Raw genomic sequence first — 17,332 nt, forward strand, 5'->3', positions numbered from 1 at the left:
TTTAGTATAGTTCTTCGTATCTCATATCTTATATAAATAAGGTGTGTTTTTAAAAGGTTTTAATGAATAAAAGACAAAACTTAAATGTATTAGGTTCTTCGAATGAGTTTGTTAGGTGTATATAGTGTTTGGAAAAATGTAATATAATATCTATGTTATGTATGCCCTAAGACCACCTTCAACGTTCTACGCAAAACTTCCCCACCCCTTGTTCGATAGATTGTAAGGGGATTTTGCTGTTCAATGGTTCCCCTTCCCCTCATATACAGTGAGAGCGAGAACTCCCCCATATATAGAGAGACTTCTAAACTCACCCTACTTTTTAATTACTTCATTTATTTATAATAATAATTTTTTGAGCTCTATAGATAAATAACAATGTGTATTATGATGATATAAATAGTCCATGATTTTTCAAACTTCAAAACCGATAAAAAATGTCGAATAACTAGATTATAGTATATAGGAGAGCTAAATAGGGTGAATCCTAAAAGACTTTTTTTAAATAACACTGAAATATCAAGCTCATCATGTCGTTTATTTTTACACCTTAATCTACCTCAATACATATAGATTAGGACGAATACAATAATACTCAAACAAAGCCTAGACGGTTTTAGCGAGCTCCGCTGGAAAAGTCTCTGCTCATACTACAAATATAAAAAGGCGAAGTTTTCTCTCTTTATTATATGCGCTTCATGTTGACCGTCAAATCAAAAGCGATACTAAGGGCCTGTTTGTTTACCCCCATGGATTATATAATCTAGATTATTTTTGGAAGATTATATAATCTGGATTATATAATCTGGATTATATAATCTCGGTAGTCCTGTTTGTTTACCCGGATTATTTGAGTTGTTAATAGGATTCTTTTGTATGAGAAAGACAAGAATGCCCTCTATATTTGTACTAGGTTGAAACTCATATATGAAAAAAAAGTTCAATTGACATTGGCAAATATTGCATTAGCAATATTATCACGGAAGGCATTCATGTCACCTTCTTCATCCCCAAATTGACTAGTACTAGGCGCAAAAACGATTCGGTGGATTATAATGGCAATGGTGGGTAATTTCTAGGAAACTTGAAAGGGTAGTGGGGAAACCCGCCGCCCAACAGAAACACGCCGCAAATAATCTGGGTAAACAAACATGACTACTCAGATTATATAATCCAGATTATATAATTCAGATTATATAATCCTCCAAAAATAATCCAGATTATATAATCCATGGGGTAAACAAACAGACCCTAAGGAGCGCGTTCTTAAGCACCACAGTTAAAAAAAACTAGTTTCTATCTCTACTTTTTAGAAACTGGTTTTTATACAAAATACTAAATGTACATATTTGAATCCAGTTCATAGTTTTTCGACATACAAAGATAAGTTACTCTATTTTAAAAATATCGATTCAATTGTTTCCTTTAATTTTCTTTGTTGCCAATTTTCAAATATAGATTGTGTGAATATAGGAAACATAGTAAAAAAGCAGATTCAAAAAGAAAGTAAAAGGTAAAAAAACAGAAAGAAGTCCTTTTCAACAAAGGCATGTGGCACTTTTCCCAAACGTTTTTCTAATCGATAAACCTAAATTACGGTTCCAAATCAACCGGTAATAAAAAGAAAAAAACAATGCACGCCTGATGACACCTGCCCACCGATTGTTGGCACCATGCCGTCCGGTAAACGACAGGAGATGAGCCGACACATACGCGGAACGCAAAGAACGACGACGAGAGAGAGACGATGCATGTGTTTGTTTATTCAGGTTCAGTCAGGCCATGTCCACCTCGCAATGCGGGAACAACGGCAAAATGCTAGCTAGTGTAGCGAAATTCCAATCCGTCGACCCATGACTTGGCAAGCACCAGGATCAACGATCAGGCACTGGTCGGCTGCACGAAGTGCTGCGCCACGATGCGGCGCTGGATCTTTCCGGTGGCCGTCTTGGGCAGGTCGTCCGTGATGAACACCTTCTTGGGCACCTTGAACGACGCCAGGTTCCGCCGGCAGTGCGCCAGCACCTCCTCCTCCCGCAGCGCCGACCCGTCCCGCGGGATCACCGCACAGTTGATCTCCTCCCCGTACTTGTCGTCAGGCACCCCGAACGACACCGCCTGCGCCACACCGGGGAGGCCCAGCAGCACGGCGTCCACCTCGATCGGGGAGATCTTCTCCCCGCCGCGGTTGATGAGCTCCTTGATGCGCCCCACCAGCCGGACGTACCCTTGGTCATCCACCACGCCGATGTCCCCCGTGTGGAACCACCCGAACCGGAACGCCGCCTCGTTCGCCTCTGGGTTCCCCTTGTAACCCGCCGTCACGTTGTCCCCGCGGACGCACACCTCCCCGGGGCTCCCCGCCGCCACGAGCCGCCCCTCCTCGTCCAGCACCGCCAGCTCCTGCCCCACCGCGCGCCCCACTGACCCGGGCTTCCGTGGCCCGTCCTCCGGCAGCGGGTTTGACGTCATCAGGTGCGACGCCTCCGTCATCGCGTACGCCTCCAGCACCGGCGCGCTGAACGCCGCCTCCAGCCGCTCCAGGATCGCCGGCGCCAGCGACGCGCTGCAGCTGCGGATGAATCGGAGCGCCGGGTACGCCTCCGGCCGCGACGCGTGCCGGTCCAGGATGATCTGGTGGATCGTCGGCACCGCCGTGTACCAGGTGGCGCCCGACGCCCGCATGTCGGCCCAGAACGTGGACGCCGAGAACCGCCCCGCCGCCGGCAGCGCCACGGACGCGCCCGAAGCCAGCGAGCTCAGCAGGGCGCAGAGGAGCCCGTGCACGTGGAACAGCGGCAGCACCACCACCGTGGCGTCCGTCTCGGCGAGGCGGTACACGGACCGGATGTTCCGCACCGACGCCGCCAGGTTGCGCTGCTTCAGCGGCACGCCCTTGGGCCGGCTCGTCGTGCCGGAGGTGTGCAGGAACAGGGCCACGTCCGACGGGTCGTTGGGGGAGAGAGAGCCCGCCGCGCCGCCGCCGTGGGACCCGTTCTCCGGAGCATGGGCCGGGAGGCCGGCGAGGTGGACAGGGCCGGCCGCGTCGTGGAGGCTGGCGGCGGCGTGGGCGAGGCCGAGCTTGGCAGCGGCCGCCTGCGCCGCCGCGTTGCCCTCCGCGTTGGTGACGAGGAGGCGCGCCTCCGAGTCGGAGAGGTAGAACTCGAACTCCTCCTGCGTGTAGGCCGGGTTGAGCGGCGCCGCCACGCCGCGCGCGCGGATTACCGCCAGGAACATGATCACCAGCTGTGTACATACAGATCGCGTTCGCACGCGCGTCAGGTCCCGACTCCCGCTACTCTGGGGCTCTGCGTCGCGCAGGCAGGAACATGACCGATCGAATTCGAAAGAAGGAGACAAACCTCGACGGTGTTGGGGAAGGAAAGCGCGACGACGTGGCCCGGGAGAACTCCGGCGTCGGCGGCGAGTCGTGCGGCCGCCGCGTCGACGAGAGCGTCGAGGGCGGCGTGCGTGAGCTCCAGCCTGCCCGGTACGGCAACTGCGCGGCGGGTCGGGAAGGCGGCCGCCGCCTCCTTGAGCAGCGCCGTCAGCGTGGTGGCCTCCGTCGTCGCCATAGCCATGGGGGGGAATCGGGGTGGGCGAGAGAGCAGAGCGGAGATGGGCTGTTGCGTGGCGCGGTGGGTGAGTCTCTTTCTGTTTGGGGCTTGTGCGGCTGGCTGAGCTGAGCTGCCCGTGGCGTGGCAGGCGCCAGGCGGTGCGTATTTATATGGCCGGCGAGTTGCCTCGTCAGCGACGGTTAGGTGATGGCGATCGCGGCGGCGTGTCGGATTTCCGGGCAAGAAACCAAATCAACTTTGGCTGCCGCTGTGTTGCAACCTGCACATACGCCTGCAAACAGTGGACCAAACGCAAAGGTTTTTCTGGCGCCGGACGGCGAGCCAGCGGGGCCTCCGCGTTCGGAAAATTCGCTTCTTGTCAATCAGAACCGGAATATCAAATATGGATGCGGAATTGATAATGTCGGTTTTAATTATTTTTGTTTGGTTTTAGTTTTAATCGACAGACTGAAGTTTAGTAAAAGCAACAAAAAAAACATATTTTTTTAGTTTAGCAAAAGTAAGTGGACGATCATATAAAGGATATACTCCATCCGTTTCGTTTTAGTTGTGGCTGAAAAGTGCAAAATTGAACTATCCAGCGACAATTAAAAAGAAACGGAGGGAATATTAGACTAGACCTAACGTTTTATTGGTTTATTGAGATTCTATTGTATTTTTTATTTTTACGGTTAGTTAATTTTCTGAGGTCTAGAACTAATATTATTTTAGTAATTTCAGTTTTCTAAAATATGTAATTCGGTTTGGCTCTTTAGTTTCATTTTATTTTACCAATGTACAAAGCCAAGGGGTGGATCAAAATTTCAAACTTTTGAACTGCGAAAAGGCAAATGAACTCGTGCCGTGCGTGCCACTGCTGCTCTTCTGTGTCTTTCACGCGTCCTGTAGCTACCTGTGAGTGAGACCCTTTTCTGTGTGGAAGGCTGACAAATCCACGGTTCTTTCTTGGCTTCTTGACGATGACGATGACGATGAGCAGGAATCAAAGCGCGCAAGTGCTACTTTTGGTATGACATTTGTTTACTTTTTCATCCATTTCAAAATATATGAAGCTTTTGATTTTTTTAATATTTTATCTAGTAATTTAACTTATTTAGCTGTTTTGTAAATAATAAAATAAATAAGTTGTTATTAAAGATACAATGAATTATAACAAAATAAATAATATCCATATGTAAATTTTAAATAATAGTACAGACAGTCACCAAATAGATAAAAAAAAGCACCGGACAAAGGAAGAGAACTCATTCTGAGCACCATCATAAGAAAACAACACAAATTAAAGTGTAGCTGGAGAGCAGCACCGAGTGGAATCCAATCCTGGTTTATTTCGTGACGAATCCGGGTTATCTAGTGATCAATTGTTGTTTAGCAGCAGTGTGTTAATGTTAGTAATGATGACTGATCAAAGGGTTAATGGTGAGATGAACAATAAGCAGATACGACAGGTGACGAACACGATTGCGTACACTATATTGCTGAACCAATGTCTGGCTGTGTATATAAAAAGAGGATGGAATTTGTACTACTCACACCTAGGAACCTACACTACACCGTCCATTCTGAGATCGGGTCCATGGCAAGTGTCACGAGCACAGTCGCAGCTTTGAGACCTGTTACAATCATGCTACAGATCGGTCCTGCTCTAGCTGTATGGTGCATGCTCGTAGGAATGTAGCACGGCTATCGCATGAGCTAAACCAACAGCAGACATCATTTAGCACAACCGAATAACATGACGTATCTGTGAATAGTGCTGAGAATTAGGTTAGGTTGGGCTGACCCGGCCTATCGGCTTAAACGGGATCAGACCAAGAAGGTTCAAAAGACTTTTGGGTTGTGCCGTGCCAATCTAAAAATAAAAATAGTTAGGTCATCCTGATTTAAAACTAAACTAAATATATCAAACAATGATAGCATTATTTAACCATATAAAATCTAAATATTCAACAATATAAAGTACATAATTTAATAAATTAAAAGAAATTAAACAATATAAACTTTATTTGGCCATCTCAGTCTAAGACCGACCCATGTATGTGGGCCGTGTCAGGACCCAACTAATCAAAATTTGAGGCTCGACCCATATTATCCGTGTCGGATTGTGTTTTAGTCTTCTGTTTGTGTACATGCTCGTGTTTAATGTTTATGGCAAAAAGGCGAACATATTCTCAACACTATATGTGATGCAATGGCGCGCTGGTTCGACCGCTCGATCTTTTCTCTTCTGTGGGTTGGTCCGTCGGTGACCTCGCCTGTGTTGGTTTAGGGTTTCGATTATCTAAAAAAAAAGGAAACACTAGAATTTTAAATCATCTATGCATTTAATTTCTACCGTTACAGTGTATACTATATTGCAATATATTTGGATCATGTATTTTACGTTATTCATGCATCTTATATCAAATTTAGATGGTTTTGAGTTCCTTCGGGCAATGGACTCAGATTCGGCAGGTGACCATATTAATTAAAGTTAAACATCACTTGCTTTATATTTTTTTTACCGTCAACAACGCAGAGGAAGAGTATCCCCACATAAAATCCAAAATCCATTGAATTCGGCATGACTGATATTGAGTATCGTACTTAGGGGTACCTATATTACGCCTCTAATACATGTTTAACCTCTAGACCATCATCAAGGCACATTCTCCGAGGATGAAGGATCATAAGCCGCGCTTCACCCGAGGCCCCTCTTAGGGGTCACCATAACTCCGGCTCGCACGAGCCTACCCTCGGACAGGGCGTGTTCTCGGGAAAATCATCGTCCTAGCTAGGCCCCTTCTCCCGAGAACGACAGTCTTCGCCTCGCTCGATCCCGTCTCAGGTAAGGAAGACAAACCCAGGACAAGACTCAGCCGAAGTCCGCAGGGGAGAGAAGCATTCAATGCACATACCTACCCCACACAGGATTGCAGGTGAACTGGAGTAACAAGACTGCGGTCCTGTCAAGCTTCAACAACAATGATGACGCGTGCGACCACTATTCCCGCACACCGTATGCCAACCCCCCGATGGGACGTACAATACGACAAGAGTGCAGGCTGGCCCTCGGGCGCAAACTCTGCCTCGCCTGAAGTAGACCCTGATTCGGGGCAAACTCTGCCTCGCCCGAGCCCAGCCTCGGTTACCTACTCCCCGCGAATCCCACAGGAGGCAATACTTCAACTGTGGCGCGCATGTCTTTGAATCCAGGAACGAGCTCGGTGGTGACCTCGGGCGGACTTCCGCCTCGCTCGAGCATGGCTCTGACCTCGATATCCGCAACGGAAAGGCGCCCAACGTCACCATATACTACAGAGCTGACGTATTACTTAGGAGCTTTTCTTATACTTAGTACTGTGTCAACCACTATGGTATGGCAAACCCCTTGCCAGAGAGGCTCCGACGACGATCTCACTTTGTGCAACCAGAAACACCCGACGACGCATCTGGGCTCCGCTTGCCATCATCCAACGCTATGCTAGAGGAATCCTCGCGGGTGATTTTCGTGCTCCTAGTAATAAGGAGAGCGTCGACGGTGCAGAGGCGCCAAAAGGAGGCACTTGTTGCATGACAACAGCTCTCGAAACGCCAGTGCTAAGCTCAACGACACAAGGGACCTGCAAGGACATGAAAATCATTGACGCGACATGAGCTCCCCAAGACGCAAATGGAGGAGAGGGGGTTCCCTAACGACGCCACCAAGGAGGGCAACGACGCTTATAAGCTGGCGACTTATAAGCTGGGTGTGGAGGTTGTAAGTGCTCATGACCTGATGCGCAAGGAAGGGCAAGGTTCTGCAAGCGCTTGCGTGGAGCTCACCTTTGATGGGCAGCGCTTCCGAACTGTTGTCAAGGAGAAGGACCTGAACCCAGTCTGGAATGAGCGCTTCTACTTCAATATATCAGATCCTTCTAATCTTCGTGCCCTTGCCCTTGAAGCATATGTCTATAGTGTCAACAAAACCATTGAAAGTTCCAGGTCCTTCCTCGGGAAGGTCAGGATTGCTGGCACCTCATTTGTGCCCTTCCCTGACGCGGTGGTCATGCATTATCCATTAGAGAAGCGAGGGATGTTCTCTCGTGTCAAAGGAGAAATGGGTATGAAAGTATACATCACCAATGACCCCGCTATCAAAGCTTCAAACCCTCTTCCTGCAATGGATCCTGTTTCCAATAATCCTCCTCCAGCCCCAAGTACAGCAGAGCAGATTGCAGCTGATATAATTGGTACTAATCTGCACAAGTCTCAGGAGCATAGGTCTGAGGCAAAGACCTTACACACCATTGCTAAGGAGGTACATCATAACCATGGCCATCTTCCAGCTAGTTTTGGTGAGCAGCCTTCCAAGTACTCTGTTGACCAGATGAAACCTGGATCTCAACCACCCAGGATTGTAAGAATGTATTCAGCAGCCTCCCAGCAGCCCATGGACTACGCACTTAAAGAAACTAGTCCATTTCTTGGTGGTGGGCAGGTTGTTGGTGGCCGGGTCATACATGGCGAAAAGAATGCTAGCACTTATGACCTTGTGGAGCGAACGCAGTATTTGTTTGTACGTGTGGTTAAGGCACGGGACTTGCCTGACATGGATGTCACTGGAAGCCTAGATCCTTATGTTGAAGTGAGAGTTGGAAACTATAGGGGGATAACCAAGCACTTTGAAAAGCAAAAGAACCCAGAGTGGAACGCAGTCTTCGCTTTTTCCCGGGATCGTATGCAGGCATCTGTGCTTGAAGTTGTGGTCAAAGACAAAGATTTGATTAAGGATGACTTTGTTGGCTTTGTGCGATTTGATTTGAATGATGTCCCTATACGTGTGCCCCCTGACAGCCCTCTGGCTCCAGAATGGTACAGGCTTGTTGGTAAGAGCGGGGATAGGTCCATGGGTGAGCTCATGCTTGCAGTTTGGGTCGGCACCCAAGCTGATGAAGCATTTCCTGATGCCTGGCATTCAGATGCTGCAACACTTGAAGATCCATCTACCGTAACACACATGAAGTCCAAAGTTTATCATGCTCCCAGATTGTGGTACCTGCGAGTCAATATAATTGAGGCCCAAGATGTTGCTATATTAGATAAGACCCGCTGTCCAGATGTATTCGTGAGAGCGCAGGTGGGGCATCAACTTGGGAGGACAAAACCTGTGCAGGCTAGAAATTTCAACCCTTTCTGGAATGAAGATATTATGTTTGTGGCAGCTGAACCATTTGAGGACCACCTTGTTCTGACTCTTGAGGACCGTGTAGGTCCTAATAAAGATGAAATGCTTGGTCGTGTCATCATACCTTTGGCAATGGTTGATAGACGCGCTGATGACCGTATTGTCCATGGAAAGTGGTTCAGTCTCGAGAAGCCTGTACTTGTTGATGTTGACCAACTGAAGAGGGATAAGTTCTCTACCCGGCTTCATATTCGTCTGTGTCTTGATGGAGGTTACCATGTCCTTGATGAGTCTACAAACTACAGCAGTGACCTGAGACCAACTGCCAAGCAACTCTGGAAGCCCTCTATTGGTTTGCTTGAACTTGGTGTCCTTGGTGCTCAAGGGATTGTTCCCATGAAAACTCGAGATGGAAAAGGTTCATCAGACACCTATTGTGTTGCTAAGTATGGGTCAAAATGGGTAAGGACACGGACCATCATGAACAACCCACATCCCAGATTCAATGAACAGTACACCTGGGAAGTCTATGATCCTGCAACTGTTCTGACTGTTGGTGTTTTTGACAATGGCCAACTTGGAGAGAAGACATCTAGTGGCAAAGATGGGAAGATAGGCAAGGTTCGGATACGCCTTTCCACACTTGAATCTGGTCGTGTGTACACCCACTCGTACCCTCTCCTGGTTCTACACCCATCAGGGGTTAAAAAGATGGGCGAACTGCACCTGGCGATCCGATTTTCCTCGACATCTCTAGTAAACATGTTGTACCTGTACTCTAGGCCTTTGCTTCCAAAAATGCACTATGTGCGCCCAATACCAGTGCTTCAGGTTGATATGCTGCGCCATCAAGCTGTCCAGATTGTGGCTGCCCGACTTAGCCGGATGGAGCCACCCTTGAGAAAGGAAGTTGTTGAATACATGACAGATTTTGATTCTCACTTGTGGAGCATGAGGAAAAGCAAAGCAAACTTCTTCAGACTCGTGACAGTTTTCTCAGGCTTGTTTGCAGCTAGCAGGTGGTTCATTGGTATCTGTTCATGGAAGAACCCCATTACTACAGTGCTAGTCCACATTCTCTTTATAATGCTGGTGTGCTTTCCTGAGCTCATACTTCCGACAGTGTTCTTGTACATGTTTCTTATAGGAATCTGGAACTTCCGCTACCGTCCTCGTTATCCTCCACACATGAATACCAAGATCTCTCATGCAGAGGCTGTTCATCCTGATGAACTTGATGAGGAGTTTGATACATTCCCGACCAGCCGCAACCCTGAGATTGTAAGGGTGAGGTATGACAGGCTCAGGAGTGTTGCTGGAAGGATACAAATAGTGGTTGGTGACATTGCAACACAAGGGGAGAGGGTTCAAGCATTGCTTAGCTGGAGGGACCCTCGGGCCACATCAGTCTTTGTCCTATTTTGTTTGATAGCAGCAATAGTCCTCTATGTTACACCACTTCAAGTTCTTGCTGCATTAGGAGGGTTCTATGTGATGAGGCACCCAAGATTCAGACATAGGTTGCCTTCAGTACCAGTAAACTTCTTCAGACGGTTGCCAGCAAGGACCGACTCTATGCTATAAATAAACCACTATCTGGTGGTCCTATCATTGTAATCCCTAGAGAGGCTCTATGTTACTGTAGTCTGCTTGACTTTGTTGGTATTCATATCTGTGTTTGATCAGGACTTGAGAGCCTGTTAATCGTGAATTCTGGGAATACTTGCCAGACCTAATTTTTGTTTGAGTGTTCATCCTTTGTAAAATATCTAGTTATCCAATGTTTAAAGGCGTGTTTAAAATGACTTTAGGTTCCAGCTCTTGTGAAGCTGTAGTTTATAATATCAATTTAAATAGTTCTAAAAGTATTTTAATTTAAATAATAAAAAATAATTTATCTAAATATCTTCTAAGAATTTACAGATCTAGCTCGACGATTTTTTGGAGTATCTAATGACCTGTTCCATTAACTCCACCAAATTTTATAGAGCTGGAGTTGTCCTAAACATGACGGCCCTGTTCGGTTTCCACGGAACGGAGATCCGGAATAACTTCTAGCCGGATTACTTCTCTAATTTATATAAATTTTGATGAGCTGGAACGAATCCGGTTTTATTCCTATGCAAACGAACGGGCCCTAACTATTAACTAATTTACTAAAAATAGCTAATATTTTAATTATTAGCTAGGATGTTTAGATGTCTCTAACTAATTTTAGCACTAATATTAGCACCAGTACATTCAAACCCCCCATAGTAGCTCACTTGCTTTGTTTTGTGCTCTGTCCATTCACCTGCAGTCGTGAAATGTATGAAGCTATAGATCTGCTAGCTTATACTCAAAACCCCCTATAGCAATTACTGATCATTTTACACCCTGTTTTCTGCGGTTAATTTTTTCTTTTTTGTTAGCCCAAGTTTGCAGCATACCAACGGTTCTTGGGGGCAGAGATGGGTTTTTGTTAGCCCAAGCTGCACGTATTATATTATCACTTATGTTCTGCAATATTTTGTACAGTGCTTGTACACGAAAAAGCATACCAACGGTTCATGGGGCAGAGATGGGTGCATAGTCCATGTCCATCCAAGCACGCACCCGACGCTACGCCTCCTTCCGTTCCGTATCCATTGGCCCCGCCCAGTAAATTTCGGCCCACACCCGACGCTACGCCTCCTTCCGCATTGGCCGGCGGAGCCACAGCACTCAGCCAGCCTCTCCATCTGACTTCAGTCCCCACGCGCTGTTCCATCCAACCCTAGCCACCGTTGGTGCCTCGGCGGCATGCCCTCGTTTGCCTTCGTCTCCGCTCGGTACGCCGCGGATGCGGAGGCGGACTTCCTCCGCATCTCCGCCTCGCAGGAAGACCTTCTCGCCCGCGCCCCCTTCATCACCTTCGACCCGGAGGAGGAGGAGGAGGAGGCCGAGGTGTCCAGCACGCCGCCTCTCACACACCAGGCCCCGCAGAGGCAGGGGGAAGAGGGCATCGCCATGTGCTCCATGCCCTTCACCCAGCCTCCCTCCCCTTCTCCGGCTCCCTCCCCTCCCTTGGGGAGTCCGAGTCGGGAGCGTTTCCCCTCCCTCGGAGACTCCGAGTCGGAAGCGGGTCACTTGAAAGCCGCGGAAGAGGGTCTGCACGAGGAAGGTGAGAGGAGCCAAGCTCAGGACTCCGACGCCGAGCTCCAGCAGCCCAGCCCCAGCCCCGAAGTCGACCCTCTGGCCAGGGCCGTGCTCGTGACCCCCACCACTCCTTCAGCATTCACCAGTGATGAGGATATCCTCGAGCTCGCTCGCAGCCGCGACATCTAGAGTTGCCTATGTCACGGTGACTAAGCAGCCCCTTCTGTTATGCCAATCAATCCATCCATCCATATGCTAATAAATATGGTGTGGTTGGATTTTTATGCGTTTCCATCAACTACATATGACTGTCTTGTTCGGTTCATGTTGCAAGTCGCAGTATTTTGGGCATGTGGAAGTTAACTATGCCGTGCTTGATTGGCACAAGAAAACTCACTGTATTTTGGGCATGTGGAAGTTAGCTATGCCGTGCTTGATTGGCACAAGAAAACTCACTGTATTTTGGGCATGTGGAAGCTAACTATGCCGTGCTTGGTTGGCACAAGAAAACTCACTGTATTTTGGGCATGTGGAAGTTAACTATGCTTGCTTGATTGTTGATTGGCACAAGAAAACTCACTGTATTTTGTGCATGTGGAAGTTAACTATGCCTTGCTTGATTGGCACAAGAAAACTAGCTAGCCATGAGCATCTCATCATTCACTCTCTTCACTGATGCAGTGTGTTGTTAGCAGTAGAGTAACCTGCAAGATTACTGTTTTGTGTTCTTTAATTCGGATGATTCATGCAAAAAAATTTTTTGAAACAGCAACGGGGGACGAACAATCCCCACCTGAATTATATATATTAATATAGTAGAGGGTTTACAGCATCGCGTATAGCATTTTGGGTGGGGGTGGAGTTGCTGGAATTGTTTTGTTTACATCAAAGATTGTGCACCAGTTTGCCTCCCGACGATCTAGTCTCCATGCATTTGTTTCTGGCTTGCACGCTTGCCCCCAAACGGCCAAACCCACAAGTTTGGAACTAACAGCCCTGTTTTTTTAGTCGATTTTTGGCATGGATAACGTATGTGTGCGGTTGGTTTGGCTGCGGTTTGCTGGTCTCTCAGAAATGCTATGAAAGAAAATTCACCTGCTGCCTACTGCTTGTATTCATCCAAGGAATGTTTTAAAAAAAAGAACTAGAGTGTTACAGAAAAATGGTTTAAGAACACAAATGGATGAATTGATTCATTGATTTACTAAAGATTTATGTTTTCTCCTTTTTGGCTTGCTGGTCAGGAACCATCTGATGATCCAGCCAGCCTGGTACATTTAGTATTGTCTGTCATGATCGGTGTTTTTTTTGCTTCCCTTTTGGCTAGGGCTATCTCCAACAGTCCTACCCATTTTATCTTCTATTTCAAACTTTGCCGTGTAAACAGTGCAATCTGCAGTGAAGGTCATATCTGCTGGCCACGGGTTAAGGGATCGCTTGTTGATATATGCATCAAAACAGGGTGAAAGCTAGATAGAGATCCATAAAAACAGCCTGGTTCCTTACTTTGGTGCCACTTTGGTAGGTCACATTTGTTCACCCTTCATTCTAAGTTGCTGAGTGAGCAGAAGGCTAGAAGCTACACTGGCCCGTTTCAGTTCTACTGATGTCTGCATAAAGAAGCAGGTGCGCAATGCAAGGCCTTTTTGTAACTTGCCCGTGGTTGAAGCTAAAGGCCTGCATCTTTGCTTTGCTGATCAAGCGAGAAAGCATCTGATGATGATATGTCATGCTACTGGTATATAAATGAAGGTTGGGCAATCAGTGACATCCATCTCCATCTATCCACAAAACAAACATGGCGAAGCAGACTGAGAGTGGAGAAGAGAGCTACGAGCTGCGGCGGTCCCAAGTGGCAAGGAGTTCAACGCCCTGGACGATAGACCTCTGGATGAGAGGGAGGGAGGACCTGGCTGCAATCTTCAAGGTCCTCGGAGCCAAGATCGCACTGTCGCTGTAAGACGGTGGCAAGAAAGTAGATGACGACGACAAGGAGCTCCTTCCGCGGAGCAAGAGTGAGGACCTGGGCAACCTGATCCTCCTTATCAGGGCTGCACTGGAGCTACGCAGCAAGCGGCCGCGTGGGCAGCAGGACGGCACGGAGACTCTGCCGGCGGTGCCCAGGACAGCAAGCCGCCGTCGGCTTGACACCGCGAAGGTCGTCGACAAGTCCACTGGGACAGGACGGAGGCGGCCAAGATTGTGATTAAGCTGGTGTCAGCAGAACAGTCCTGCCAATAAGCTCTTGGCCTTTTGCTATCTTCAACTTCCATTTATCTATTCACCTGCTGCCTACTGCTCCAGGAATGCTCTGAAATGCTAGTTTGGTGAACAAGAGGCAGATACCAATGAACAGATTGCTGAGCTTGCTTGCAGTACCCGTTTCAGAGCAGAGTTTCCTGCTTTTGGCAAGGTAAATTGACTCAGTGCGAGGATTGTATTTCTTGTGGAGGTAAATTGCTTGTAGTACATGTTGCTGCCCTGGAGTATATGTAACGTGGTCCCTTTGATGCCAAGAGGAGAACAAAAGGTGTGTCGGATAAGGTTGTTAAGGTTAGGATCAGGGCTGCGACAAGACCATCTCCAGATCGGATTCAGAGGTTGTAACAAGACCGTCTCTAGTTGTTCCCCAGAAGAATTGGACAACCAATAAATTCTATAGAAAATTTCTCCACAACCAAACCTAACACACCCAATACTGCCAGAGAGAGCGAAGGGGGGATGTCGGAATCGGATATGCTGACCGATGCCTATAAATTCTATAGAAATTCCGTTTTTCTTGCTCAAAAGGGAAAAGGGAGAAACCGAATAATCTATTTCGAAGTATGGTTTCGATCATTCTTGTGCGAGAACAGAAAATTTCTCGAGGGCTGGAATTATCGACAAATGAAATGAGCTATCCTCTAGATGAGTTGATATCAATGCTGGTGTCAAACATCCCGGAGGTGGGCCACCCTCCCGTCACGGAGGGCGGCGGCGGCGGCGGCGTTAGATTTTGGTTGTGCCCAGAGCTGGGCGACGCCTCCTGGCCGCCGGTGAGCGAGTCGGAACTGAAGGCGGCCGCCGGCGCCGGCGCCTGCTGCTGCTTCCCGCCTTTCTTGGACTTGGATTTCGACCCTCCTTGGTGAAAACTCCCCAGTACCACCTGCACAAACCAGGCATGCAAGGCACCGTATGTAAACGTAAACAACCAGAGGGAGGAGGAGGATGATGTTGTTATGGAATGGTACCTGCACGGTTCCTGCAGCTACCAGTGGGCCGCCCAAAACACCTCCGATCACATTCCTCTCAGGGCTGCAGAGCGTGACGCTGAGCCCGCCGCTCGGCTGGCCCTGGCCCTGGCACTGTTCTTGTTGTGAGCCCTCGGCCAGGTTGTACGAGCCGGTTAGGCTCATGATCTCGTAGAACCCCTGCGATCATGGAACCAACGAGAGTTGTATGTAAGTTGGAGAAAGAATCATGGGGTCCTGAATTCCACCGGGTTTGTTGCACGCACCTCGTAGATGGCTGGGCTGTTGTTGTACGGCTGCGGCGACGCGTGAACCCTCGCCATGGGAGAGCCGTCGGCCGGGTGGCGGAGGACGGCCCTGGAGACGGAGCCCATCGCCGAGAGCACGCACACCGCCCTTGACGACTGGGTGGCGAACGCGACGATCTTCGCCGCCACGTCCTGGCGAAACCAACGGTGAGCTCCAGTACGCCCGCCCGAACCGAACCGAACCGAAAGCGGCATTCTGTTTCTTGGAAAGATTCAGAGGGTGGTGGAGGGAGTACACGTACCTCTGAAGGAGACGCCGTGATGATGTGCGGAGTGAAGCTCGTTCCAGCTGAACCGGCGAACGCATTGCCTGTAATGTAAGGCGACCAGAATGTGTGTGAATCATCTAGCTATTCAGTTTCCTCAATGACAGGTTTTGTTGGTTTTTCAGAAGCTCTGTTCATTTCGATTTCGCGGACTGACAGAGCGTGTTTATCCGTCCTGCTGCATGAATCATCTAACGAAACAACGATGGATGCACATTTTTCTCAGAAGACGGTCGGAGTGGTCCGCCGGTGACTTTTGCAGGTTCTGAATACAGTGTGAGAGGAAAATCTAGACAGACAGCAAGCAAGACCTAAAGACGTCAGTCGGATTTTTTGCAACCTTCCATCTAAAAAAAATTGCTTCATTTGGGTGGTATGTTCTGAACTTTGACTGCATACACATGCCAAAATTGAAGGGAAAAAAAACAGCACCGCGAGATTTACATGTTGTTTATTAAAAAGTAGAATTTTATATTTGAGATTTGATTTGAACATGCTGTTTATCTAAAAGTAAAATTTAATACTTGATATATATGAGATTTGAATGAAAAAAAAATATTTTCTTTAGAACGGCAATCAGCGGGTACCTTGAGAGGGCGAGGGCTGATGCTTCTTGGCGGTGCCCGGCGGCCGGCCGCGCCGCTTCTTCTGCGAAGAGTCCTCTATCCCGGCGCTGCTGATCATGTTGGGACCAGACGGCCCTATCCTTGGCTGTGCGGCGACGAGCTGCTGCTGCTTCATGGTGCCGTCGGGACCGTATTTGCGCGGTCTCCCTCTTTTGCGCTTGACCGGCTCCGTGGGGGCCGCGGGGACGGCACCGGGGGTGGAGGTAGGAGCCGAGGCACCCATGGCGGCGGTGTGCAGCAATGGTGGCGGCGGCGGGTCCATTTGGAACTGCATACCGGTGAAGGAGCCCCCGCCGATAGAGTTAAGGATCGCCGACGGGCTCATGTTCATGTTGGGCATGGGGCGAATGACGGAGTGCATCCCGGCCAGCGAGGACGGGCTATGCTGCCCGCCGCCGCCGCCGCCGAAGGCCCGGTGGTGCTGCTGCTGCTGCTGGTAGAATGACTGCAGGTCGGACTGTGAGATAAGTTCCTTGTCATCCATGCATGGAACGACCGACCAACTCGCGCCGGCCGGAGCACACAGGCAAGCAAGGCAATCGCCGGGCGTTCGCTGCCCTGTTCCCCTCCCTGCTTCCGGTCGCAGCCACCGCGCAGCTCGCTACCTAGCTGCCGGACAGAACGCTCGGGTTGGGCGGCGGTGGATCGGTGGTGCGTCAAGGCGCAGCAACCTTTTCGCTGGAGAAGCAGCTCGCAGGGCAGGAGGGGCGCCACGGACATGGGCCGCCCGCAGGCAGAAGGCAGGAAGGAGAGAGAGAGAGAGGGCGCGCGGAAGAAAGAATCTAGGAGGAAGAAGATAGGAGATGAGATCAAGATAGACAGATAAATGATGGGAGAGAGAGAGAGAGAGATAAGGCGATGACGACGACACGGTTGGGGTGGGATGGTGGCCTACACGGGACGGGACGGGCGGCGAGAGCGGCCGCAGTAGGGCACGATGGCTGGCAGCTGCTGCAAGTAGCGCGCCGGGCGCTGTGCGTTCAATCGTTGAGGATGGACTGATGGATGGGCATGGGCTGTCACTGCACGTCTGCACCCGGTCCCGCGCCCCACCCCACCCC

The 17,332-nt window shown here is 49.1% G+C and overlaps 4 protein-coding genes across 4 annotated transcripts; 2 read left to right on the plus strand and 2 right to left on the minus strand.

Moving 5' to 3' along the window:
- Positions 1-1,739: 1,739 nt before the first annotated feature.
- LOC100285908 (uncharacterized) lies at positions 1,740-3,693 on the minus strand. The gene is made up of 2 exons (NM_001370729.1): positions 3,363-3,693; positions 1,740-3,246 (listed from the first exon to the last, which is right to left on the minus strand). The coding sequence occupies exons 1-2, from the start codon at positions 3,579-3,581 to the stop codon at positions 1,882-1,884; spliced, it is 1,584 nt and encodes a 527-aa protein (NP_001357658.1). The 5' UTR covers positions 3,582-3,693; the 3' UTR covers positions 1,740-1,881.
- Positions 3,694-7,962: 4,269 nt separating this feature from the next.
- On the plus strand, positions 7,963-10,308 carry LOC103642209 (FT-interacting protein 3). Its single transcript, XM_023301206.1, has 2 exons — positions 7,963-8,925; positions 8,956-10,308. The coding sequence occupies exons 1-2, from the start codon at positions 7,963-7,965 to the stop codon at positions 10,306-10,308; spliced, it is 2,316 nt and encodes a 771-aa protein (XP_023156974.1).
- A 1,136-nt stretch (positions 10,309-11,444) lies between these two features.
- Positions 11,445-12,412, plus strand: LOC100217030 (uncharacterized). Its single transcript, NM_001143404.1, has one exon. The coding sequence runs from the start codon at positions 11,506-11,508 to the stop codon at positions 12,028-12,030; it is 525 nt and encodes a 174-aa protein (NP_001136876.1). The 5' UTR covers positions 11,445-11,505; the 3' UTR covers positions 12,031-12,412.
- Positions 12,413-14,633: 2,221 nt separating this feature from the next.
- Positions 14,634-17,087, minus strand: LOC100283776 (uncharacterized). The gene is made up of 5 exons (NM_001156675.1): positions 16,233-17,087; positions 15,622-15,689; positions 15,338-15,511; positions 15,072-15,251; positions 14,634-14,986 (listed from the first exon to the last, which is right to left on the minus strand). Exons 1-5 carry the CDS (start codon positions 16,753-16,755, stop codon positions 14,738-14,740), a joined length of 1,194 nt encoding a protein of 397 aa, NP_001150147.1. The 5' UTR covers positions 16,756-17,087; the 3' UTR covers positions 14,634-14,737.
- Positions 17,088-17,332: the final 245 nt, after the last annotated feature.

The sequence above is a fragment of the Zea mays genome, chromosome 10 (genome assembly GCF_902167145.1).
Source record: "Zea mays cultivar B73 chromosome 10, Zm-B73-REFERENCE-NAM-5.0, whole genome shotgun sequence".
Lineage (NCBI taxonomy): Eukaryota > Viridiplantae > Streptophyta > Magnoliopsida > Poales > Poaceae > Zea > Zea mays.

Coding starts and splice junctions, on each gene's coding strand:
- LOC100285908 (NM_001370729.1), bottom strand. CDS start 3,581: ATGGCTATGGCGACGACGGAGGCCACCACGCTGACGGCGCTGCTCAAG. Junction 3,247..3,362: donor CCTTCCCCAACACCGTCGAG/GTTTGTCTCCTT, acceptor GTATGTACACAG/CTGGTGATCATGTTCCTGGC.
- LOC103642209 (XM_023301206.1), top strand. CDS start 7,963: ATGTATTCAGCAGCCTCCCAGCAGCCCATGGACTACGCACTTAAAGAA. Junction 8,926..8,955: donor GTCTCGAGAAGCCTGTACTT/GTTGATGTTGAC, acceptor AAGAGGGATAAG/TTCTCTACCCGGCTTCATAT.
- LOC100217030 (NM_001143404.1), top strand. CDS start 11,506: ATGCCCTCGTTTGCCTTCGTCTCCGCTCGGTACGCCGCGGATGCGGAG.
- LOC100283776 (NM_001156675.1), bottom strand. CDS start 16,755: ATGGATGACAAGGAACTTATCTCACAGTCCGACCTGCAGTCATTCTAC. Junction 15,512..15,621: donor TCACGGCGTCTCCTTCAGAG/GTACGTGTACTC, acceptor TGGTTTCGCCAG/GACGTGGCGGCGAAGATCGT. Junction 14,987..15,071: donor TAGCTGCAGGAACCGTGCAG/GTACCATTCCAT, acceptor TGGTTTGTGCAG/GTGGTACTGGGGAGTTTTCA.